The sequence below is a fragment of the Macrobrachium rosenbergii genome, chromosome 28 (assembly GCF_040412425.1).
Source record: "Macrobrachium rosenbergii isolate ZJJX-2024 chromosome 28, ASM4041242v1, whole genome shotgun sequence".
NCBI lineage: Eukaryota > Metazoa > Arthropoda > Malacostraca > Decapoda > Palaemonidae > Macrobrachium > Macrobrachium rosenbergii.
In genome coordinates, this window is record NC_089768.1 from 3,598,693 (window position 1) to 3,625,945 (window position 27,253).

The following is a 27,253-nucleotide window of genomic DNA, read 5'->3' on the forward strand; positions in this document are numbered from 1 at the left end:
AAGTTCTTTCGTGCTTATTACTTGCTATACAATAAACTGAAGGCAAAGTTTTGTTTCCTGAAGTAAGCGCATGGATAGTAGGCTATATAATTGTTTACCTAGTGGAGCAGAGTCGAATATTCCATCTCCAAACCACGTTTGCTCTTTTGACAAGAGTTCCATTTTTTTTTTTGGTAGAAAAGATAACAACAGCATTACTTTCATACATTCGAAAGTTCTCCCCTCGCGTTGTTACGTCCAAATGCTTCGACCATTTCTACCTTTCTTGCTCTTCGTATGATTCTCGCATGTGTTTCTTTCTTAGGTAGGGCTCCAGCTACACTAAGTGGCATTCTTCCGTTGCATTCCTAATTATGGTGCACATAGTGCATAAGTGAGATGTTTATGAAAATATGGTTTACAGAGAAATATCATGAAAAGTATGAAATTTGGGAAGAGCATAATGTTAAAATCTCCAGAGCATCTGATGAAAAATTGAGGCGCCGTTATAAAGACTCCATCTCCATAATACAACTAACTTGTCGCATGACACAAACAATAACAGAAGATACCTCGACCGGGAGGTTTTTGAGCTTGTGCTAGCACAACACAATATAATTTTGTTTGTGAAGGTATAAGCTAGCCATCATTTAGAAAAGCTAAATGCCGGAACCATTTTCAGATGTGAGTATTTTAAAGTTTATTGTGTAATTTTTTGCATTCATATCGGCATGGTTAGGCTAGACTTAAAGTGTAATTATTTAACTAGGCTATTAGGGGTAATTCTAGTATATAATTAGCTCCGCACCTGTTTTTACATTTTCAACTGGTTTTTTGTACACTTTTAGGGGTTCTGATACTGGCGGTGCATCTGTTTGTTGTCGGCCAAATGGAATGTCCCTTCGCCGTGTTTAGTACTGGCCCCGGGGTTGGGGGGTTGGGTACCCATACATTAACAAGTTATTGCACTTGCCGGACGGGATATGAACCGTTCGAAACAGACGTACCGGTGCTCTGTCTTGTGAAGATCGAGTATGGAAACCCCTTGTTGGATGGACTTCGGGGGTTGATTACAGGTTAATTACACTTGAGTGCCAAAAATTAAAGGTAAATTCATAATTAGCAACCAAAAAACTGTAGAAGAAAGAGTTAAGTTAGAAGGCAGTCGCCGCTGCGGAGCTACTGTATAGTTCTACCCTATTAGGATATACTGTACATGGTGTGGGCCAGAGAAGAAGTAGGGTAGCATCGTACCTTGTCGGGATTTTGGTAAAATTTTACTGTTAACCATTTTGGAATTTTGGACGGTAAAACTACAGGGTAACTCTGCATGGACTAGGCCTATTGGGCCACCTTGGAAATTGATTTTTCGTCTACTTTTAGTGTTGCTGATGACAAAGTTGGTATTACTTATTGTCGGGCAGTTATTATTAACCTCATATCTACCCAACGTGGTTAGGGACCCTTTGAGAACGTGGGGTTTTGGGTGAGGCAAATCATTTGGAGAAAGACCAGACCGCCATGTCGTTGTTAGCCTGTGGAATGGTTCCATGCATGAGCAAGTCATTAGAGAGCCATATGTTCAAGAAGGGATTGGCTAAGGAAACCTATTATAAAAGGAACTATACTAACCTAACATACCCTAACCTAACCTAACCTAGGCTAGCAGGCTGTGTTACTTAGTCAGGGGGCTCTGCCCCCTGAACCCCTTGTGAAGGAAATTCCACCTTTTGCCAAAAGTTCCCCTATAACACTGTGCATGCACGATAGCATTCCAGGATGGCCAGCATACAAAAACATCATAGTTCTGGTGTTAATTATAGGTTAATTACAGTCAACCAACAAAAAATAACAGTAAATTGTTAATAAGCAACCAAAATACTATAGGAAAAGTCAGTTTCCAAGGTAATACTGATGCGGAGCAACCCCATAGTTGTACCCTTTGGACATGTTTTAATATGCACTTTGAATTATTCTGATATTCGTTTCTTTAGCAAATGATGCATCCGACTACACTTAACCTAACTAAACTTAACCTAGGGCACCAGGGCCTTACCTTAGTGCATGATATAATAGTTTGAAGGCATTCCATAAACTTACCTTAATCTGTTTGTGAACTGCCAATGGGGTTACCTTAATCTGAATGTGAACTGTGGGTGGCTTAGGCTGAAGTCCTTATATTTCACTCACTTTAGGTTTTCCCAAACCCAAGAACATAACTTTCCCACTGTGGTCTCCCAAATTGTTGGACATACAGGTGGGGTGAGCTATAGCAAAATCCACGGCTCTTTGCAGCTAAGACCCACTCACTGCACGCCAGAGATAGACTAGCTCTTGAAAGGGGAATGACGTCAGACAAGTTAATTTTAAAGTAAACTTAATGGATGGTACCTGGTTATTCAAATTAGAGAGTAAACCATTTACATCAATACCAGCAGGCAAAACAGCTAAAATATTGTCAGCATATGTATACCACTTTAAAGGAGTATAAATATTAGGTAAATATAATTTTTCAAAGAATTTCATGCGCAAGTTTGAGAGGATTGGGGATAAAGGATTGCCCATTGCCATACCAAATATTTGTTGGTAGAATTTGCCACTGAATATAAACTTACAATCACAAATGCACAACCTAGTGAGTGAAATAATATGACTTACAGGTAGAGGTAATTCATGATGGATTAGTTCTTCACCAAGATACTATAAAATACAATCTATAGGGACTTTAGTATAAAGAGAACAAACATCAAAACTAACAAATCTATCAGTGGGGCAAAAAAGGTATTTTGTTTAATTTATCAACTAAATCTAGAGAATGATATATGTGAGAATTGGAGATAGTTCCAGGTAATGGGGACAAGAGCTTGGTGATATATTTTGAAAGCTTATATGATACTGAGCCAACAGTACTGATATTATAAGAGGCCGCATCGGATTATTTTCTTTGTGTGTTTTTACTAATCTGTACAAGTAAGGTAACGAGGGAAATTTTACTGGCAACTGACCTGTTAGTTCTTTTTTTATCTTTAAAGATTTTTTTCACTGTGCTATTGAATTGATCAAGGGGATTTTTTGTTAATTTTTTGTAAGTCTTATCATCATCCAGTAGGGCTTGCGTACATGATATGTAGTCAGCTTTGTCTAAAATTACAATACTATTCGACTTATCAGCTTTTGCGATGCGGATTGTATTGTCTTTTTTAAGATCGGTCAAGCTTTTCTCATAACAGGCAGGGAAATTACTTTCATGACTAACATTGGCACCTCCATAAACAGTACCTTTAATTATGTCAATATGATTTTGAGGAAGACACAATATTTTTATAATTTGCACAGGGACAACATAATCATTGAAGCAGAGGGTCTATTCGATATAAAGAAGAATAAACCATATCCAAGTGCACTCACAACATTTTCACTTATTTGTTCACTTGATAAGTTTACAACACAATCATTACATGATTCAGATATATATATATATATATATATATATATATATATATATATATATATATATATATATATATATATATATATGTGTGTGTGTGTGTGTGTGTGTGTGTGTATGTATGTATGTATGTATGTGTACCTGTATACAGAGTTATGTGTTTGTGTATAGTACATGTTCATTTTCGGAACCAAGTTGGAAGAACTTGTATGAGTTTGGAATACTGAAAAATTAACTAGTGACAGAATTATTTTGTGTGTGGTACCTTAATATTCAAAAAGTTTAGAACTTTACCCCTTAATTTAGAGTTGAAAAGATTTATTGTTCAGCCAAATATTCTGCCTATAATAAATTAAGTTGTTACTGATAATTACATATACTTTAATTATGGTATCCTAATACAGTATTTACAAATAGGTGAACTTTATTCCTTTTGCAGTTGAAGGAGATGTTTACTCACTAAACATATAGTAAAAATAACAAATGTAACCAGAAATATTTATAATGATTTTGTTGAGTATTGTATACTTTTCTTTATGCCCTAAGAATGAAATGAATGTCATAGAGGGTATAGTGTGACTGAAGCTGGGATTTTATAGCAATAAGACTCAAAAATCTCTCTCTCTCTTAAGTCATTATGGGTCTATTAATTTCTGATGTTATTCTATTTCCAGCATTTAGAAGCACAAGCATGTATAATCCTTCATCCTGGATCACGTTACTTACGAATCGGACGGCCTTCAGACTCAGTTCCTCACACAGTTCTCCATGCCATTGCCCGAAAGAGACGGAGTGGAGTGCCAGTATATAATGATCCCTTCCTTGTACCTCAAGTTAAGCTTGTAAGTTGCTGTTAAAAGGTGTAGGATAGTAGGATAAAAATATATGTACAACTGTAAAGTATGTTAATTTGTAAAATATGCATTTCTTATATTTGTATGAGAGTACAGACCATTGCATTGCAATGCCCATACCACTTTTTATGGCCTTGTCAGTTGCACCTCGTTTTTAATTGAAACTGCCCTGCAGTGGAGATGATCTGATGAGTAAGGCAACATCATTGTGGCAGCCACCTTCATCACTTTATAAAAGCTTTCACTGGTCTCTGTGGAGAACTGGTATGTCTAGTTGATGCCAGCCTACTGCTATTGTTCTTTATTCCTTTCATTGTTCCATTTTTATTTGATGACACTGTAAATATTATTTTTGCAAGGAGAAAATCTTACTTCATTGTGAAACAAATCAAGAGTTATATGTTGCAAGAATATTGAACATTTACAAATTTGATTTCTTTATACACAATATACAAAGCACCAGTCTCTACGATGGTTAGGTAGTTAACTACCGTCCGACTGGTGGGGGTCCCGCCCACCCAGACGGTAAGATTCACTTAGCTTTTGACCACCCTGCAATGAAGAGCTGTGTATTTGCTCTCTGCCCTGCTTGCTGTTTTGCTTTGTTTTTTCCTGTGGGATCAATCTGTGTTTGTTTGTGCTATATTTCTTTGGCTGTGTTTGTGTGTTTGTAGTAATTGTGTTATGAAAACTCACGAATCATCCAAGCCTGAGCGGAAGGGCTGTGCCCAGCGTGTGTTGACCCTCATGTCCTCTGCACTAGTTGCAGAGGGTATGACTGTAACCAAGACTCTGTGTGAAGAGTGTTGTTTCTGGTCTCCTGTGCAATGGGTGAAGTTTTCACAGAGGAGGAAATGCAAGAAGAAGGCTTCCAAGGCATCATCCAGGGGTAATACTCCCCCTACGACTCGGTTGGTTGTCGACCCCTCTTCCCCTTTCCTTCCCCTTACTAAGCTTCCACCCCTATGGGAGTGATCCCCCCTTCATTATCTTCACTTGCTTCGTCAAGCGAAAGTCGGCGCTGGGGGCCTGGTGATCAGGACCACCTCTGCTCAGTAGTCTCTGTTCACTCAGAAGAGGAGGAATCCCTTTCGGAGCGAAAGGAGACTGCCTCCCCCAACCTGACTTTTGCTTCTTCAGGAGAGATGGTGCAGGACTTGCTGAATCACCTGAGAACTTCTTGTACTCCTGTAATGCCCCCAGTGACTCATGCTACTATAACATCCATCACTATGTCTGTTACGATGACTGCTATGGCAAAGACGTCAACGAGTGTAATGACTCACGCCCCGCCTTTAATGACCCCTGCTGTCATTGACCATACATCTCCACACACCCCTGCTCTATGGTTTACCCTATGATAGCCCATCCTTCTGCTGTGCCTGCTATTCCCTCCTCCATTGGGGATCAGCTACTCCATGCTTTCTTAAAGAAGATGTCTCCGAAGCAGAAGTCAAAGAAGAGGATTCACAAGATGTCATCTTCATCATCTGATGCCACCTCCTCACCTTCTTCAAAAGCTCACCAGCGAAGGAAGAAGAAGGTTGCTTCTCCCACCCCGAAGAAGTCGTCATGGGACTTCCAAGGGGCTGCCTCCCTCCATGGGGGGAGACAGAGGGATCTCTTGTTAGCTCTCTCCAGTCTCCAGACTCAGGGACCACTTCATGGGTCTCGCCGAGACCCTGTGACTCAGGAGCTTCAAGTATGTGAGTCTCCAAGTCTCGCGCACTCAAAACCAGTTCCAGGAAGTTACCTTCCATGACTGGTATAGTGCCTACCTCTTCCTGTGTCTCTTCAGACACTCGGGCAGAGGAAGCAACCGTTGATTGTCCTGCACGTGATTCTGGAGCTTCGAATGCTCAGACCTCCAAGCAGGATCGAGTCACTCTGGGCACTCTGGTTTCGCCAGAACCTTGAGTCACCTCTGCCAGTACCAGGGAGTCTGCTCCACAGAGTGGTTCAGGCACTACAAGAAAGAAGGTGATCAAGCATGCAGGTTCTTCTTCACCTGCTGCCAGTGACCGCCCATGTACTTGGACAGGGTCCCGTACAGGTGTAGCTGACTCGAGGGTCCAAGCACCTGGAGAAGCTTCGAGGAGGTTCCCTTCACAGTCTTCTTCTCGTCTGGAGGCCACGGCCTCAGCAGACTGGAGCACGTCATAAGGACAGCCCTCATTCACGTTCATGTGAACAGGCCTGCTCACCCAGTGACAGCCTCCGTGTACGTTCGCGTGAGCCAGCGCGCTCTCCAGACAGTCTCCGGGTTACGACAGGCTCGGCTTACGATGTTCTGAGTTTACGACGCTTTTCAAATATATTCATAACAAAATTATTTCTTGGGTTACAACGCATGTTCCAGGTTTACAACACTGACAACGCCGATCCGACAGAAGAAATACGGATCCAGAATGGCAGAATGGCCAAATTTTGGAGGTCTTTCTGTTGAAAAACTCAATATAAATGCAGGATATATTGTTTTCAAGACACCCAAAGGATTAAAAGCAAGTTTTTATGATTTTTGATGGTATTTTTCTCGACAATAATATATATATATATTATATATATATATATATAATATATATATATATATATATATATATATATATATATATATATATATATATATGTATATGTATATATATGTTATTGTAGAGAAAATACACCTAACAACGACAGGGAGATGTCTTTGTCCGAGCAGGGTAGGCCAGGTATTTCAAAACATAACGTCTTTAGATAGTAATAGAGGCCTGAACCCATAAGGAAAGCTTCACGAGTAACCTCTAGGTTAATATTTAGCTTTAATTGACAGGTTACGTGTGTTCTTGGCACTCAGGGCCTCATAAATTATGTTAGTTAAGTAATAAACTCATCAGCCAAGCCCCATACTTAATATATATATATATATATACAGTATGTATGTATATATATATATATATATATATATATATATATATATATATATATATATATATATATATATATATATATATATATATATATATAGGCAGTCCCTGGTTTACAACATTCTGAGGTTACGACGCTTTTCAAATATATTCGTCAGAAATTATTTCCTGGTTTACGATGCATGTTCCAGGGTTACGACGCGTGATCCGTCGGAAGAAATGGCTCCAAAATGGCAGAATAATCAAAATTTGGAGTTTTTTTATGAAAACTCAATAAAATTGTAGTTTATATCGTTTTCAATATGTGCAAAGCATTAAAACTAAGATTTTCTTAGGATTTTTTACGATTTTCAATGATTTTTTGGTTTACGACGTGGTGTAAAAACGGAACCCCTGTCGTAAACCGGGACTGCCTATATATAGATATATATACATACACACACACACACATATATATATATATATATATATATATATATATATATATATATATATATATATATATATTATATACATATATATATATATATATATAGGCAGTCCCAAGTTATTGGTATGGGTTCCGTTCTGGCGGTGTGCAAATAACCAAAAATCACCGATTTTCGGTTATCGGCACTCTGTTAGGTATGTATCGGCGCCAATACCCAATTATCATCACAGATAAGTGGAAATCGGCGATTTTTAGTGCCGAAAATTTACGATTTTCATTGCTAGACAAGCGCTGTAAAACCGGATCACTGATAACTGAGCCCACCGATAACCCGGGACTGCCTGCGTATGTACAGTGCTACCCTGCTTTTTCACACTTTACTTTTCCAAGCTTCATTTTGTTGTGGATTTTTGTGAAACATATCTTTCACTTTACTGCAGGAACTTTCAGCAGTTCGCAGATGTTTTCTATGGACAGTATCTCTAAAATTATCACTAATTCACTTTTTTCGTAGAGCAGCGCTAGTTGTTCACTAATTACTGTATTTTTTCATATTGTGTTTACGATGAAATACTGAAGTTTATGATAAAAATGATTTACACTGCACTTATTATGATATATAGTGCATTTTAAAGTTCATTCCAGGTTGGGCACTAGACTGAGCATACAGGTGTATGACTCAATTCTCTCTCTCTCTCTCTCTCTCTCTCTCTCTCTCTCTCTCTCTCTCTCTCTCTCTCTCTCTCTCTCTCTATAATGGTAATGTAAGTGTATTTGAAGTGATATTACTGTAGTGTTTTTGGATGATAGAGCATATTGTACAATATTTAAAATATTCGCTATTTATTTTAATTTTATTTTCCAGTAAAAGCAGACTGGAAGATAAAATTAAAATAATCAGCAAATATTTAAATATTTTACCGTATGCCCTATCATCCAAAAACACTTTACAGTAGTATCATTTCAAATGCATCATACATTACCCTTAAAGAGAGAGAGAGAGAGAGAGAGAGAGAGAGAGAGAGAGAGAGAGAGAGAGAGAGAGAGGGAAGATCGAATCATACACCTGTTATGCTCAGTCTGGGGCCCAACCTGTAATGTGCTTAAGAGATACATGAGTACAATATTAGTACACTGTAAATTATTTTTATCATTAAAATCTGTATTTAGTCACGAGCATGATATGAAAAAATTAATTAGTGGGTAAACAGTGTTGCTCCATGAAAAAAGCAAATTAGTGATAATTTTAATTATTTTTACCATATAAATGGGATGACTTCAATACTATGAGAGAAAATGGCTATGCTTATGCATACAGGGGTAACTTGATTAGTTGCCAAACGTTCTGTAAGACAGATTTATTTAATCTGTATTAAACATTCTATAGATATTTTGCAGTGTTTACATAAATATTAATATTTTAAAATTATTAGATCATTGTTATAAGCATTTTAGGGGGCATATATACATAAGAGTAACATTTGTAAAAGGATTCTAATCTAAAATGACTTTGGGTGTTTTGGAATGATGGTTTGTGGTATATTTTTGTGTGAATTGATATTGAATTGTTTTAGTATGATTATTAAGGTCTGTTTTTGTTTGAACTACTAAATTAGGCAGTGAACCTTTAAAATAGACAGTTATAAGCATTTTAGTTTAAGGGGTACAGGGTATTTGTCAGTTATAAGCGTTTTTAGAGGGGACTGCATTTCTGCAGTGAGTTCTGGAACCTATCCCCTCAAAAAAGTGGGAGAGCACTATATATGTATGTGTGTGTGTGTGTGTAGATACAGAAATTGTTCACCAGGAGGATTGCCAGAAATGGCTTGTAGCCTCAGCAGTCCACTAAGTATCCAGAGGTCTTCAGACTATGTTCTTCCCTCCAGTAGAAGGCAGTCTCACTGCAGACCATTTGGATTCACCAGATATGAGGTGCCTGGCTTGTAAAGCCTCACGGGGAATAATTAGGTTCTGGGAAATTTAACTTTGTTGACTACCTTTTTTCCTTTTTATTCAGTTTTTGTTTTTTGCTAAACCATAATTTTTATTGTGTTTAACTGTATGTTGGAGTGTAGTTCTAGTCTGGATCTATTCTAGCCCTGATGGGAGTCATGAATGAATGAATGAATGGCTAAAGCAGCTGTTGGCAGAGGAGAATGAAATGGAGCAAAATAACATACGTTATTCCTTATTTTTTGGAGTTTTATCCCGGGAAATAAAAGGGGACTCAAAAGATTAGAGGTGCTGTCTTAAAATAGTGAATGCCACGTGTGCGTCAGCATTCAATGAGAATTGCCTAATAGAAAGGCTGTGGCTTAACATATGATGTAGGTTTGTCATTAATTCCCATGGGGCTTTACTACACTAAATATTAGGCCACATATACCTCTTAATGTATAATTCACTTTACTTTGGGAATAATGTACTGTACACCCAAAGGGAGTTATATGTGATGAGTGTTATTCAAAACTCTCTATGAGGTTGAGACACAGATGACAGTGACTTATTCATCCTTCAGCAGATATGGTTAAATGAATGACCCACTGTCATCTTTAACAAACCTCCAGTGTACCTGGCCCCAAATACCTCATTCAAGAGGGTATGAACCTTTTTGTTATGTACAGGTTTTGGTGAGGACTGCTATGCAAACCCTTTTCCACCATAGCTTAGACACTCCGTAGCCAGCTAACCTTAGGACATAAATCAGTGTATTGTTGTACAGTTTTACGACTACATACAGTATGTCTGTAAGCTGTGAAGCATGCTAGAATTTTTTGTCATAGAATGAAATACATTTATTTTTCAAAGTGACTCACACCTTTCTGTATTAATTGAAAGGCTTGATGGACTTCAGAACTGTCTTTTAGTACTCTCATATTAATGAGTCACTGCCTTGCAAAGTTCTAAAATAATATGTATCCAGTTCAAGAATTGTGTTTTATATGACATAGAACTCATTGTTTTCAAGGAATTTCTTGTATACTGAAGAAATACTTTGCTGATGAAGGCAGAAAGTAATAACACACATTACATGTAATGAGGGTTGCTTTGCAAGTCATTTACTTCTAATGAAGCAGTTTGTTAATTATGGATTTGGTATAACTTTGAGACTGGATAAGAAATTCATTTATAAAGCAGTTATATAAGTTAAATAGTTCTTTGATGTTCAATTCTGAAATATTAAAAATTCAGTTATCTCAGTCTTAGACTTTTATTTTTCATTTATAAAGAAATGCCCATGACATATTAAATTCCTGAGCTTTACATTTATAGGATCGAGATGCTATGCGGGAGTTAGAGGAATGTCGTTTAAAGATAAGTCACATTCTTCAGTCATCTCTGATGTCTGATGGATCACGCCGGTTTGCTACACCTCCACAACAGATAGCAGCATACAATAAGAGAATTCAGCCTACCCAGGATGAAGAAGCAGAACCGTCTCCACCCTGGGTACAATGTGACAAAGATTATGTGGTTGGTGATGAGGTGAGGACGAAAGTATTTTTTCTCTGTAACATGAGGGTACTGCAGATTTATTTTTAAAAAACACACTGACAATTGTTTTCTGTTCATTTTTGCTTACAATAATCTTTCTGTTTTACCTAATTCAGTGGAGGTTGATTAATTTAATAGAAAAATATGGACCTTATCGTTGGCTTGCCTAGTATTCAGGCCTTCATATTTGGCAATAGCCTTTTACCTTGAAATGTGTTCATATGAATTACCTGTTATTTTTAGCACTGATATTGCATGCCAGATTTTATTATTAATTCATTAATCTGTTATTTTTCCTGATACCATTAACCCCTGGTCAGAGACAGTGGCTCAGAAGTACAGAAACAGGTTTTTACACGTGTAGACACAGCATTTGATATTTGAAACATCCTGGGATTGGGAGAACCACTGTTTTTGATAGTTAAATGCTGTGGGAGACAATCATAATAGCACCATGAAATTTAAATCAATTCTGTCCCCTTTGGGAAAGTGTGAAGCTGTCTGGTTTATCAAGTCTTGGTGAGGTTTCAGTTAAATGTACCTTGCATTTATGTTTAAAGTCCTTATAGAATTTAAAAAGTTAAATTTCAGTGGATACTGGCTCCTTCCTTGTTATAGATGGAAATGGAGGTCATCAGTCTGATTCATAAAGAATTGTTCGTTTTTTTACACTGGGCATCTTCACAGAAGGTATGTGCTGGTTCCTTTTGCTGCCCCCACTATGATTATGTCAACTACATAGCTAGTCTCTAAACCTTTGATAGACTCTAAAGGCAGAAGCCAGTTTTTAAGAGAAAACAAAGAAACACAAAGACTATTTCCTATAGAGGAAATGATTTACATACAAGCATAAGAATACTACCTGGGGAAGTGTTAAATTTCTTTAAAATTAAATGAGATCGGTTGTGGGATCTTGCTTACACAGGCCAATTGAAGTAGATCGATATTCAAATAACCACTTCACTCCTATTACCACAAAGGATCTTAAGGTATCTGCTTTCTTTATGAGGAAAGATATTCTAAGAAATTACAGTTAAACAAAAGATCCCTCTTTATGTAGAGGTAGTGGGTCAATGTGGCTTTTCTTAGCAACATTCACTTCAGGCTATGACGTCCCTGCCTACATGATTTAGGGTAGAAGAGACTCTTTAAGGAGAAGGACACCCCGAAATAAAACCAGTGGGTAGAAGGGACCCTTTAGCCTTGGTAGGCAACCCTTCAAAGAGAATGTTATACCGAATACAAACCTTGTTCTCCAACCTTGGACTGCCATAGCCATTTTACTGTGGCCTTCCATGGTCTGGGTTTGAGTCCCATTGCTTGAGGGCACAATCAGGCATTTATCATCTTTTTGTTCACTTTTCTGTTTTTTCGAAAAGTGTGTATGACAGGCTGATGAGAAAGCAAAAGTTGCTAGGTGGATTATCAGGAAAGTGCCCTCTTCTTTTCCTTCCAAGCTTTTCATAATTTCTAAATCCATCCTGACTGTCCCCCAGTTGTTGGGGCAAACCTGGTGGGTTTCTTATTTGCCTTACAAGGTTTACCAGCCCCACCTTGTCTACCAGTTGCTACCAGCACTATTTTGAATGACATTTGGTCTGGTATTTTTAAACTTTTAACAGAATTTTTTGAAATAATGTAAATACACTGTTATTGTTAATGGTATTATTATTGTTTATTGTTCTGCTGATTTTTACAGTGTTACTGTTATGAGTCTGTTTATTAGTTTTGCTAGTGATTTTATGTTGTTAATTTTGATTCTTTTGGGAGACAATGAGCTGAACCCTGGCCTGGTACTCATTACAGTAAGAAAAATTGCAAAGTACTGTACTCAAATATTCGGGCTTAAGGTCATATTTTCTAGATCTCCAGAGTTGTGCCTATAACTGTGATTTGATGTATCTGAGACACTTGTAAGTATTAACAAGCCAAAGGTTGAGTTTTTAATCCTATGGTTTGATGGCCCTGACTTTATTTATTGTCATAACATCCCAAATGCATAAGGTATGGCTGTATACACTAAGTCAGGACAACCTACAGTATTTATCATCAGAAAAATTTGGAGTGTAGTTGCCATGAAGTTCTTTGTTTTATAATTTTCAGTAAGTTCTACAATTTTTATGTATTTGCTGTTTACTGCTATCCAAATATCAGCGATTCTATATATGACTGGCTCTTGGAAAGGATTAGTATGGCTCAGTCACAGGATTCAGAAGCTTCATTTGTATTTTTAGAGACTGTAATGCAAAGCACAGCGAGTGGTCTGCTCTTGAGTTCTGTGTTTCCTCCAGTTTTGTCCAGGTAATTGAGGAACCCACACATTTTTCTGGTAATAGATTAGACCTGATATTCACAGATGTTCTAGCTATTGTCAAGTCCAAGGTCTGCAAATACAGTGAAGCCCCCCATATTCGCGGGGTTGCGTCCCACACCCCCCCCCCTGCAAATAGCTAAAATCCGAGAATACTTAAAACCCCTCTAAAAACACTTAGAACTGCCCATTTTAATAGTTTAAACACAGAAAAACCCTGTAAAAATGCATATACCTGAGTATTTTAATAGTTTTATCACAAAAAGTGCATTTATTCATGAAAATTATATGAAAATACTGTAATTAGTGAATATTTCTCAGTGAAAAATACCGCGAATGGGCGAATTATCCGCGAATAATGGCTGGATATGTTCCACAGAGAAACCCGCGAATGCGTGAGTCCGCGAATACCGGGGGGTTTACTGTATATAGGTACTTCTGATCATTGCGCCGTTGAGATAGACATAGCTTTCAATCAGTATATTCCTAATGCCACCATTGGAAAAGCAGTCTGGCTGAAACCTAGAGCCAATTGGTATCGCATCATTGAAGCTTGTCAGGCACTTAATATTTCAGATGCTATATTAGATCCAGATCCCAATAAGAGGTTAAAGGAAAGGTTTATTAAGCACATCAGCTTGATTCTGAAGCAGTGGAATGTTTGCTAGAGATACCTCTACAAACTTAACCTTATTTCTAGCTAATTAGAAATTTCTCCAAGTTTATTATTTGAAGATGTGTTCCCCTCAGGAGCCTTACTGGTTAAATTCCAGCCCAACACTACCTGGATGTCAGTAAAGGGAGTAGCATTAGCTCCAGAGAGCAAACCATTTTCAAAAATAGTTAAAAAACCTTTGATTGCTAACTGAGCAGCTAACAGTTCCAAAGTTGGTAAGGTTCTTTCCTTTATTTGAGAAATATTGACTTCAGAAAAAATATTGAACGTTTGCTCCTTGTACAACACAACCATAAGCTTCTTTTGGAAGCATCAGCAAAAACAAACAGGTCAGTGGGAAGATCCAAATTGAAGCATCTTTTAAAAATAATAAAGTCACTGACATCATCAAATGAACTGCAGAATTTTTGCCAAAAATTAATAGTTTCAGAATTTACAGGGTTATCCAAGTCAATCATTTGTTGGCACAATTAGCTTACGGTTTATTTCCCATTAAGCAAAATGGGAGCAACAAAGCTGTTAGGATAAAAAGACAAAAGCTAAAGAAGACAAAGATAAAGATCAATTTATTAATTTATCTTTATCCAAAAAGTTAAAATCCAAGTATTGAAATGCCAGGTCATAACTGTCATCTAAGATTGGGATATTCTCAATTAGGATTAAAGCTTTGCCTTGCAACATACCTTAAGTAAATCAGCTATGGGCATTAGTCAGGTTAGGCATACCTGCTAATGCATTACAAAAAGTTTTCTAAAAATCAAAATGTGCAAATGGATTCCCAACAATATTTTCAAAAGGCCGAATTTGAATGGGTGGTTAAAGAAGTTTAACTATTTTACCAGAAGGTAAAGGAGGATTGTTTTTCCTCATTAGTTTTTCAACTAACCGAAAGTTCTGAGATTGGTAAACTGATATTCTCTGAATGAAAAAATGATGTGACCTTACTCCTCCTCACATAATTCTTCACATATTAAATCATCAAAATTATTCATATCTTCTAAATTGCTCTCATTACTCTTCGTACATTGTTCAAACCTGGGAACATTGAATTCTTCATTTGTTATAGGATCTAAGTTTTAAATCCTTTATAATTTAACCCTTCTTCCAAGCCCTTCTCTTTGTTAACTTTCTAACAGATTCAGCCATTGTGAGCTTATAGAGATAAAAAACTTAAGTCAGGCTAGGCAAGTAACAACCTCCTTAAATTACTATTAACTCTTAACATTAATAAGACTACTTACAAAGCATAAACATCTTTTGCCCTAGGCTAACTACATAATAGAAAAGAAAGTACTGTATAACGCAGATTGTGATCTGTTGAAGGGCACCCCTCATCAACCAGTGTGATGTATGACAAGAAGGTTCAGGCAGTTATAATTCCTGAACAATTACGTAAGGAAACAAGAGAATAAAATTCAGAGTGGAAGTGTCATGCTTGGATTGACCCTTTCTAATGTTATTGATAAATGTGGCCTAGGTAACTGAACAAAATTCCCACTGTCCTAGTTTTATTAAACAAACATCCTCTTTGAATGGATAGCAGAGATGTAGAACCAATTATTGTTAGTGTAGTTCCAACATCTGTTGGTATGCATACCTTAGGAAATCAAGTCAGCAGGGGTGGTGCTTGGATTATTGATGCCAACACTGGTTGTGCTTCTCCCTCTCTTAAGGTTGAGCTAAAGGTTACAGGTCTAACAAAATGTCAGTGGAGTAGATATGGATGTAGTTTAAAAACTTTCTGCAAGAAAATACTAGCCACTTCAGAATTTTTATTATTAAAGATGCTGGTTTTTGGGTTACTCTAAAAGGAATCATGAAACCCACAAAGTTGCCAAGAAAAAATATGAAAGAATTTGCTCTAAATCCTTTCAGGAGGTGGCTGCCCGTTCTCCTAGACGAAGGTCCCTGTCATATTCCCTGACCCTGGGAGAAGACATACCGGAGGCCCAAGGAGGTAGGTTGGGTTTGCCCACAGATGGTCGCCCACTCAATCGAACCTGTCACACACACCCAGGCTTCGACAGACAGCCATTGGAAAGATGTCTCAGTTAGTGCACATCAGTTTCTTCCGACTCAGAAAATTCCAGTCCCAGCAAGAGGCACCAATGGCACTTTCCAGGCGAGTCTCGTCCTTTGAAGAGACATACAGACTTGTCTTTGTCCTGGTTTCTTCCGCTGAAGAGGAATTAGTACAAGTGCCTGCTCCTTCAGCTTATGCATCTCTGCTGAGATATTTTCTGGCGAATTTTCTGTCGCACTTCAAGCCAGCTGCCCAAGTCTCCCCTGCCTCAACTTTCCATATTAGAAATCAAGCTGATGTCAGCACTCGTCTTTCCAAGATGGTTCTTTCTTCCTCTTCGAGGAAAGCACTTAAAGAAGTTGGTGATTGGCTTTCTGCAAAGAGAGAGCAGGATAAGGCTGCCTTTGCCTCTCCGCCTTCAAGGTTGACAGCCAGGAGATACCTGTCGTATGCTAACGGAGAAGTTCCATCTTTGGGAGGCATGCCTCCTCCCAGGGAGACTTCTCGGGTCTCATTGACTAGGCACGCCGTTCAGCTTTGTCGGCGAAAGCGATGTCGCTTCCATGGAGCTGGCTCACCTCGTTAAGAATATTTTTAAAGTTTTTGAGGTGTTCAGTTTTCTTGACTGGACAGTTGGAGCCCTCGCCAAGAAGATCGAGGACTGTACTGATTTGACAAGAGACTTCGCTGCAGACTGGCTTGGTGTACTGTCTTGTGTGGACAAAGCCATCAGAGACAGCTCCCTAGAGCTTGCAGCTCTTTTCTCTCTGGGGGTTCTCAAAAAGAGAGAACTGTGGTGCTCCTTCACTACTAAAGAAGTAACCTCTATACAGGAGTCAACCTTGCTATACTCTCCTCTGGACCACCTTTATCTCTTTCACCAGTCCATGGTCAAGGAGATAGCTACGGACCTCTAGAAAAAGTTGAGGTCTGTTGGTGCAGTCTTCTAAGCGCCCTAAAGAGCCTTCATCATTTGGCGCCAAGTCAGTGTCACCACTTCAGCAACATCCCTTTCATGGGAGTAGACAGAGAGTTTTCTTCCCAGGCCCTGCTCCTAGGTACGTTTCTCAGCCAGGTCAGTCAAAAGGACTTCTACCAGACTTTGGTCCAAGAAATGAAACATCAATCCTTCATGCACCAGTAGGAGCCAGACTACTACTTTTCTGGGAGAGGTGGAGTGTCAGAGGAGCAGAAATCAAGATCTTGAAGGAGGGGTACTTGATACCATTCAAGGAGTATCCCCCGCTAGTCTCCATGTCAATCACATTGACGGCTTACTCAACAGGCTCCAAGAGGTATGTGGCTCTTTCAGAGGAAGTGTCATCCCTCATCTGGAAGAAAGCCATAGAGGAGGTAGAGGATTGCTCCACGAAAGGCTTTTACAACCGTCTTTTCATAGTCCCCAAGTCATCCGGGGGTTGGAGACCTGTCCTTAATATCAGCACTCTGAACTTTGTCCATTCACCAGGGCGGTTGGATGATTACTCTTGATATGCAGGATGCATATTTCCATGTCCCTGTTCACCCAGACTCCAGGAAGTATATCTCAGGTTCATCTTTGAGGACAGAGTCTTTCAATTTCGAGTCTTGCGCTTCAACCTCTCAACAGCTCCTCAAATTTTTATGCGCGTGCTCGCCCTTCTTGCAAAGTGGCTACATCTTCTCAGCATCAACAGACAGTATACCTTTAACTGGATAGTCTGGCTCCTCCGATCATTGTCACAGGAGAAGTGTACAAAGGACCTACAGAAGACCCTTCTCCTCACTCAAGAGCTAGGAATACTGATCAATCTGCAGAAGTTGCAGCTGACTCCAACTCAGGAGATTCTTTATTTGGGGACAAGGATCAACTCTCTGAGTTTTCAGGTCAAGATGAGCAGCGACCAGAGGCAGTGATTACTGCAGTAGCTCACTTACCAGGTAAGGAAACAACAAACATTGTATTAATGCTAGCAAATTGTCTATTTCAAATTCATTTTCATGACTGAATGTTTTGGAGTAGAATATGTCCATGTATCCTGCCTCCTGTCAATTTGGGATTCAGCTGTGTAATTACTTGGTAAGTTACTTATATAAAAATGTTATTTTCATGATAAAATTAATTTTCATGTATACTTACCAAGTAATTACAGATCAGAGCTCTCCCTCCTCCCCCTCTCATGGACATAAGGGCACAAACGAAGTGAGTTGTTCTGCTTTGTTGTTCCTATTGTTCCCCAATAGTGAGCAGAGTAGTCATCTACACAAAAACAGTAGAAGCGCTACCACGATTTTAAAATTTAAGCTGCTGCACAAGTGGAAACTATAGCTTTGTAATTACTTGGTAGGTATATATGAAACTTAATTTTATCATGAAAATAACATTTTATGGATGACACCCATAGGGAAGGACATAGAACATATTTGAATGTTTGTAATTTAGTAGTTTAGTGTTTAACTACCCAAAGTCTATAGGTAAATTACTGTTTGGAAACAAATACTGGAAGAGATTGCCTGTGTTTAAAAGGTACATGTAATGCTTGTTATTGAATTTCTTGGGGGAAATTTAAAGATCCATATCAGTCAGAATATATGAACACAAATCTTCTTGTATACAGTAAAAATACTATCTGTCATATTAATTTCCTTGGCTGCCTTTCTGCGTGTGTTGTGTGTGTGTTCCTCCCCTCCCCCCTCTATTATGTTAATTCCCTTGGCTGCCTTTCTGTGTGTTCATGTGTCCCCCTCCCCTCCCCTTCCCCCCTTCCCTCCCCTCATCTTCCCCCCCACCCCCCTCTCCCTCTCCTCCCCTCCCATCTCCTGGTACAGATATGGATATGGGTATGGTACAGATATGGGTATGGGCATTATACAGATGTGGGTATGGGTGTGGTATGGATATGGGAACTAGCATCGCTCGCATCTGCTAGCCATGTGTTAAGAGCCCTCATCAGCCATGAGAATAAATGTGATCATACCACTTGCTGGCTTGGTACTGAAAAGGTATTTACCTCAAATTATTATCATAAAAGGATGCTAGTTGAGTGATCCTTAATTGTTAGTTTTTCTAACTTTAACATGTCAGCAGGTCATTTTAAATTGGACAAGACCCTGGGGATAGCTGTTATTAACTTGTTTACTTCAATTGTGACTGTAGTTTTATCCTCTTTTATTCTTTTAGTATTTTGACCTTCAGTGATTGTTTCTAAAACCTCTGTTGCTGAATAATCAGACTTCTTTTGTAAATCATTTGAAAGTGTTCTCTTCTTTTAGGCAAGCCCATTGTCCAATACAAGAAGTATCTTAGTTTTGTAGCCATTAGCTAATGTCTCTCAGGGTTATAGAGAGCGTATGAATAATAAGAGTCAGTTACTCTGTCCTCAATGTGTCAGTGGTGCTTTTTCATAAATAGAGGGTTAGCATTTGTGTAGGAAATCATATAGCTTCTTAAACAACTGCTGTGTTTCTTAAAATACAGTCTTGTTTATGTTGATTTCTTACCTGAATATACTTACGATGTTTGGCTTGTTTGTCATTTTTGATCAGGAAATTCCCCTTAGGGTAGTATCCCTGCATTCCAATAACTGTTTCATGGTACCCACACTAGTAATACTGTACTTTAGCTTGAGACGATCAGGTCATCATTCACCACCAGGTAAAGGGAAATTATAATAATTCAGTGTTATGGTTTTTATGCTAGATGATATGATAAATTTAAGAGATAAATCTTTTAGTACTTAAAATTCACATTTTCTCTTTTAGATGCTGTCTCTTCATCCTGATTTAGAGTACAACGTTCATTTTCCTTTTGTGAGAGGTGACCTCAATATTCACAGTGGCTTAGGAGGCTCTATCACTGCTGTTTTAGCAGATTTGGAAACCATATGGGGTCACTGCATATCTTCTGTCCTGAATGTCCCCATCAAAGATTTAAAGGTATGTTTTGTTTTATTATTTTTCATGGTACCATTCAGATATAACCAAATGTGTTCATACTGAGTACAGACTGCTATACTTAAACCAGTCGTTATGTTATTCATATTATGGCTAATGGGTAAATTTACTAAGAGAACAGTCTTCTTCCAAGAGGTGTGAGACAATACCCACAATGGGTTATACGCTTCACTCCATCACCAGTCTTCCTCAGCTTGAAACTTCACTCTTAACAATGGACAGCCTTTTCTTTTATTGTTTCTTTTGGCTTATGTTTGTTTGATAAGAAACCAATACCTTATGTCCATTTAGTTTTCACCAAACTGTTCTCCAAGAAAACCTTACCCAAAGCAAGGAAAAACCTGTCATGCCTGATGGGTGGTGTCCCTGCATAGCAAGGTTCAATCGGTCTGGCTAAGTGTGAATTTCATTCCCAAGAATACTCTAAAGAATAGTTTATCCCTTCTTTTTCACTCAGTTGATAATTAAATACATCTTATTAGGATAAGTTTTTATACACTTGATATTTTTACTCCATGAGCTGCTCTCGTGTCTACTGATAACACCATTTTCTTTTGGTTAGTAGTGTTAGAAATAAGTAGGAGATTTCTATCCTAGTATATTATTTTCATGATGTGTTTTTCTATATTTAGAAGGATGTTTTCATGGCCCAAATTTTTGTGCAACAATAGATTAGCAAATAAGTAAGCCAGTTAGCATATGATGTTAACACCTGTTCAGTTTTTCATTAGCCAACAGGTATTGAGGAAGGAAAACCATATTTTTTGGGAGCTGCTGTGAGTCCTCAGAGGATACTCTTATGGTCCCCCCACAGCTCCTTAAGACAGACAAACCAGTATCAATCTCATAGTTAGTCTTGCCTTTGATTTGAAACAGTGATAGAGGGCTCTTTCCTGTGCCTGCAGTGTTTCCCTAATTTTCCTTCGCCCTTCTTGCACAGATGTGGCAACAGCACACAGATAGCTGTGATCTGCAATTACCTGTCAGGTCTCTGAAAGAAAATGACTCACCTCAAATCCTCAGGTGAGTTTGAGGACTCACAGTAGCAGGCAACAATAACAAGGTTTTTCCTTCATGGAAACCTGTACTTTGATAGCGTAGCCACTGTTCATTCTCAAAGGAGCATACAAAAGAAGTTGACAGGGTGACAGGTGATGAGTTGCCCTAGCTCCTTAATAAAAAATTCCTATGACCCAGATTATGAAATAGTTCAAGGTAGAGTCACAAGAGTTTTTAACTTACCTTCTTTTATTCATCATACCCGTTAAGGTTTAACAGTGAAGGATGAGACAAAACAAGAACCTATATATGTTATTTTGTGTGGTTATAAAGTGACTTACCTATTATGCTGAGTTAGGAGATAGTATTATTGTGCCTCTTCTTGGCAGTATCTCAGAATTACCACGGCATCAAGAAGGCCCTTTGTTTTCCATTAAAGCACCTATAGGGCCAGGACTTACCACACCACCTACCAACTCAGAGTGCACTTGAGTTCTCTTGATATCATGGCACATGGCAGTAATGTTCAAGGAACACAGTCTTCTTGTAAACATGGAGACTTCTTTGCAGGAAATGCCTCCAACAAAAGTCAGGGATGCACCCAGCCCCCAGACATTATACGAGCCATGAATGGGGTAGGGTTCTACCTTTCTAATTAGGGACACTAAGGCAATTCTCAGCTCTTGCAGAAAATCTGGCGTGTTTGTGATAGGGTGTAAGACAAAAGGACCATCTGGGATGTTTTTTGCAACATCTAGGTAAATCTGGATGGCTCAGACCAGGCATAATGTCTTATCTGTAATTCTGAATTGCTGGAGAATAGGGGGATTTCTTCTTCAAAAGGGTCCTCATTATCAGCCAGAAATGACAAGTCAGGAGACAACACTATCAGTAAGTGTGTGGGTGGTGAAACGTCCCCATCTAGGACAGTCAGGATGCCAAAATGGCCAAGAAGAATGCCTTTTGGAGCATTGCATTGTATTTACGGTAGGACTACTGGATTGAGATGATAGGAGTCAAAGAACCTTATTCAGGGACCGGGTATATGGAAGCCTTTCAGGAACCAGTCTTTGAAATGCAAAGGACCAGAGAAGGAAATTAAAACTATATTTGAATCAGTGCCTCACCCACAAAGCAAGGGCTAACGTAACACAGCTTTGCCGGACATAATTTATAGTAGCAGCAAGGTGCTTTACCTCAAACAGGTAAATAAAAGGATGTAAAACTGTTACAACCAATGCTCAACCAGCTCTCATTGTGGAGGTAACCCAACCACACTTTCCATACAAATTGATATTGCTGGATGATGAAGTCCATAGTTTCTGCACCAGGTACCTAGCAATGTTTGGTGAATAGTCTGCACAGTAGACTTCATTTTCAAAATCCACATTGTAGGGGCTTCTTCAAGCTGCACGATTGAATAGGATGATGGGAACAAATTTAGAGGTTACTAAATAAAACTCTTGACTTTCCTTAACCTAAATTATTTCTGTGATACTACAGTGACCAAAAAACCTTAATATGATCAATAAATCTTAATCTACAGAACAGAAACTTATCTAACATTATCACTATAGTTCATCAAAACTTATTCTACTCAGTCTTAATCCTATAGTTCCTTTGCCCTTCTGTCAAAAGAACCTTAACCTACAGAACTGTAACGTAAGCTAAAAGAACCCTAAACCTAATTCTTAACCTAAATCTGTAGTATTCCACCACCAACTATTGTCTCATAGACTTCTTCTTCAGATTGGTAGTTAACTTACTCAACATCAGTCAGTTCTGGATTTCGTCGCTATCCGTCTTCCTACTGGAGAGATCAACATCTAGTTTTTTCTTTCCTTCCCATCTTTCTAACCGCTGTCGAACTTTCTTTGCGGCAGGTGGGTCAAAATCAACACCTTTTAGGGTTTAGCGTCATGTATGAAGGAACAGGAAGAAGAGCGGCCTGACCAAGTCTTTTCTGCAATCTGCCAGCTACGCACGCTCTGTGTTCCTTACCACTTCTCTGCCTTATCCCTTCCTCTATTTTTAACAGGTCTTCCACAGTAAGTGTCCTCTCTTATAATTTTCTAATCCCTTGTCTTCTGAGTAAATGCACTGCATCAGCTTCCGCACATTTTTTTTTTCTCGGATGCTACAACCACAATGGTAGGCAGCCACTTACACCTTGGGTTGAAAGGGAGCAAGTCACACTATCTTGACACACTCAGCAAACTGCAAGTAAAAAAAAGAAAAAACAGACCTAACTAGTGTACTCCTTCCTGACATACAAAACATAAAAAAAACATCACAACAGCAAAAACAAAACAGTCAATTCACACAAACCCATCTTTCATCATACAAACCCAAACTTAACCTACCACACTCACCCATACTAAAATAAAGGAAATCTCATTTCCTTTTTTATTTAAAATCCCTTTTTTTATTACCCATCCATACTCCGGAACTGGACCGTTACTTCGGGTCGATGGCCCCTCGTGCACCACCTCTTCTTCACCCACTTCCACTCTCCAGCACTGCTAACTCTCTCTCACTCACACTCACTCCCACACACACTCTTTCAACACTTTCACTTAAAGGAAACTCACACACACTGTGCGTACCGTCTTCCTTACGAATTGGCGTTGCTTCCATTTCACCCAACTCTTGCGTATCCTTGTCCACATTCCCTGCTCACCAAGTTCACTCCTTCCACATCCCACTCAAATCCTTCAAAATCAATTACACCCTCATTCCCACTACCACTAAACAACACCACAAGGGTATTTTCACTTCTCATGCCTACTAGCTTCTCAAACCCCTCAAAATCAAACAACCCATCTCTGTTACTCTCTGCAAACAACTCGGTAACTGTACCCTTACTCTTTCTACACCTCCTTGTAGGCTTTCTCTTATGTTCTGCCAACACTAGCTGTTTATTTCCCCAATTTATATCTTCTTCTATTTCTTCACTTTCCTTTTCCCTTTCCTCCCTTAATAACTTCCTGATGGAATGCTCTGTTATGTATTTCGGTGGTTCGCTTCATCTTCTCAGCTGATTATAATGTGCTCATATTAATATGACATTTCCTTCTTCATTCCTGTCTTTTAGCACATAACTCAATCCATTTGACCACACTGTTTTCACCACATACGTACCTTTATATTTCTCACGCATTGTATTCGCGGTCAATCTTCCTTTCTCAACCACTTCCTTCAACACCCTATCACACACTCTGAAGCTCTCAAACCTTTCATTTGCCTGCTCCCAAACATCCAGACCTTTTGCAAGCTTCCTCAATCACCTCAGCCCTCAGTTCATTCACATTTCCAGGCACCCACACCTTCAAACCTTCATCTACCAAATCATAGCAGACATTATTAGGATTGATTTTCTTGCCAATTCTTAAAGCAGTAGGAACCAATGACCCCTTGGCCTATGTAGAGCCACTAGGTAGGTGGTTCCATTGAAAGCTATTAGTTTGTTCAAAACCTTCAAAATCTGAGACAATGGAAGAAAAAGGTGGAATGTCCTCCATTTGTTCCAGTTTTGTAGAGGTGCATCTTTTGCTATTGCTTGGCTGTTTCCAGGTTTGGAGACACTTGCATTGGAGGTTGATGATTCTCCCATGTGGCAAAAAGGTCCACTTCCAGATGTGGAAGCATGTTGGCAGTCATTTAAAAGAAGGGTTTATTTAACACCCACTTGGTCAAAACTGCTGACTGCTCTGACAGGGAATCTGCTGTTACACTGAGCAACCCTGTAAGGTGGGTTGAGCTATCCATAGGATAGACAGCATGACTGCATTAAGAAGTACTAAGCAATAGCCCAACCACCTGAAACAAAGAGTGGGTCATCACTGGAGGCTTAAATTTTCTGAGAGACAGGAAGACAGTCATCAGCTCCAGGAAATTGATGGGACAATTCCTTAAAACAGGTAACCATGTTTCCATTAACTGATGATCCTCCCAACTATAACAGGCCAAGTATTCATTCCAGCTGTCTTCAGGAAATCGTGGATTGAGCTAAGAGTGCCAACCACACAAAACTCATGTTAAGTGTGAGGTGAGATTTGTCCTAGTTTATCAAGAAACCTTTTGATTTTGGTCTTTTGGCTACCACTTAGATTTTGTGGGCACTCTTTTTCTGGTGGCTGCCCAGATTAGCTGATTGTCAAGGTAGGCCACTAGTTGAGAATTCCCTCTTTTGTGAGTTTCTAAACAACCAGGTATTGCTGCCGTTTTTGTGAAGATTCCTGGGGAGATGTTTAAGCTGAAGGGCATGACACAGACTGTATGCATCTTTCCCTTTTTGGAACCCTGAGAAGGAGGTGGAAGGGAACGTCAATAGGTGCATCTTTCAGATCGACAGAGGCAGTCCAAGTCCCAGATCGATTGAGCAAATATTCTTGGGTAACTGGCTCTATCTGGAACTTTTGGCACATAATGTTCTTGTTCAGAATTGACAGGTTGAGGGTCATTCTTTATTCAAAGGAGTCCCTCTTGGGGATGTGGAAGAGATTTGCCTGATGATGAATAAACAAATCTTTCTCTGTTGCTCCCTGTAGGTAAGCCCTCTGTACATATTCCTCCAAGGAGGGTTCTGGTTGTTGGAAAAACCCTTTGAGGGGTCAAGGTTGATTAGATATTGCCATCCTAGCCCACTGGAGATGTTGCTGTGTCCCCAAGGGGAGGACTTCCAGTGCATGTGATGCTTTAGAGGACAACCCCCTATCTGGCAAATAGAGGGCAACCCCAGAACTGGCAAATCCTATTTAGATCCACCTCTTCCTTTGCCTTTAATAGGCCTTTAATAGGCAGTCCTTTGATATGTGCTTCTCTGCCTGCCTTGAAAGGAATCTATTGTTGTTGTAGCCACTGTGATCGCTTTTGTTGTAGCTGCTGTGGTTCTTGTTGCATCAGTTTCTGTTGCTGGAGAGATACCTTAGGGATGACTGGAGACTTTCTATGGCTCCAGGTCATAACAGGGCTTCTTTAGTTTGGGTGGGTGGAACTCTTAAGAATATTACTTCACAGCTTCCACATTATCTAGAAGAGTAGGTATCAACAATTCTGTTGGCAGGCTCATCAGATGAGCTCCATTACAACAGAATCTTTGAAGAGATCATGACAGAAGGGGGAGGAATGTGATAGTAGAGTAACATTAGAGAGGGACATATTGGAGCCTGCCAGTGCTCACCAGTTGTTCTTTTCAGGCCATGAGGTACCACTCCATGAAATCTTTGAGCTCTCCCCATAGGGTCCACAAGAGTTTTTGCAAGTCCTAGAAGATTCTGAAAGCTTCCTCACAGTTGCTTCCTTGGTAGTAGAAGAGGTTAGGATGGAGAGGTTGTAGAGCCTTGCATGGAACTTATACATGGCTGTCCCATCTAAGATTTTCCCCATTTGGGCACCATACTGCTGGGTAGCAATGTCCAGTGGGAGCTTTCTTCACTCAAAAGGATGGTGGAAATTCTTGTAAATGGCTTTATTTCTGCTATTGCCTCATGCTTCCTAGTAGCTGCAAAATTCTGAAATTCTACCTTCACATGATTATAATTTCTGTTATAACTGAAAATGGAGGGATCAAAAGCCATTCTGTAATGAGAAAAGCAGCTCTCTCCCAAGTATATATATATTCCACCATAATCATTGTTTTCCTTTTGTAGGTGAGATATTTGCAATCTGGCAAAAAGATACTCATTGAAGTGTCTTGACCAGGGTTATTAGTATTGGTATCAGAGGTGGATATGGGTGCCCCTGATCCTTCCAGCTTTTGGGGTAATAGGACCAGGTAGACCTATTAGAGCAGGAGTCTTCTGACTCTAAAGTGGATCTAAACAACTGACTCAGCTTCTTCTTGTTCATAGGTTGTTGTTAACCTGCTCCCAGGACCTAAATTTCTCAGCAAGAGAACTGTTCTTGGCACAGATGACTTGCATACTTTATAGTCTCTCTTTGGTGGACTGGAAAAGTTTTGGAGATAACATTCAGTTCAGTGTCCAGCATTGTCTTGAATTCCTGCTGAGAATTCTCAATAGTGTCTTAGATAGTGGCATTCATTTTCAAGGGCTTCCTTGATATTGTGTAAGATATCTTTTTGAGTCAAAACAAGCCTCAGTAGGAATCTCCTTATTAGGTACCACTGTCCGGAAGGATTGGGCCAGAGTAGCTGCATTGCTGTTTGTTGGGAAGGACGTGGTAGCCTTGGATAAAGGAC

The 27,253-nt window shown here is 39.2% G+C and overlaps 1 protein-coding gene across 2 annotated transcripts in view; it reads left to right on the forward strand.

Annotated features, from left to right (window-relative positions):
* Positions 1-278: 278 nt before the first annotated feature.
* The window catches only part of Arp8 (Actin-related protein 8), a 125,459-nt gene continuing 98,484 nt past the window's right edge, over positions 279-27,253 (forward strand). Inside the window, exons 1-4 of one of the 2 annotated variants that reach the window (XM_067129902.1) lie at positions 279-663; positions 4,102-4,269; positions 10,888-11,100; positions 19,861-20,034. In XM_067129902.1, coding sequence (XP_066986003.1) covers positions 643-663; positions 4,102-4,269; positions 10,888-11,100; positions 19,861-20,034 — 576 coding nt within the window. In that variant the 5' untranslated portion in view covers positions 279-642. The remainder of the gene's footprint in view (positions 664-4,101; positions 4,270-10,887; positions 11,101-19,860; positions 20,035-27,253) is intronic. The other variant, XM_067129903.1, reaches the window with a different exon arrangement.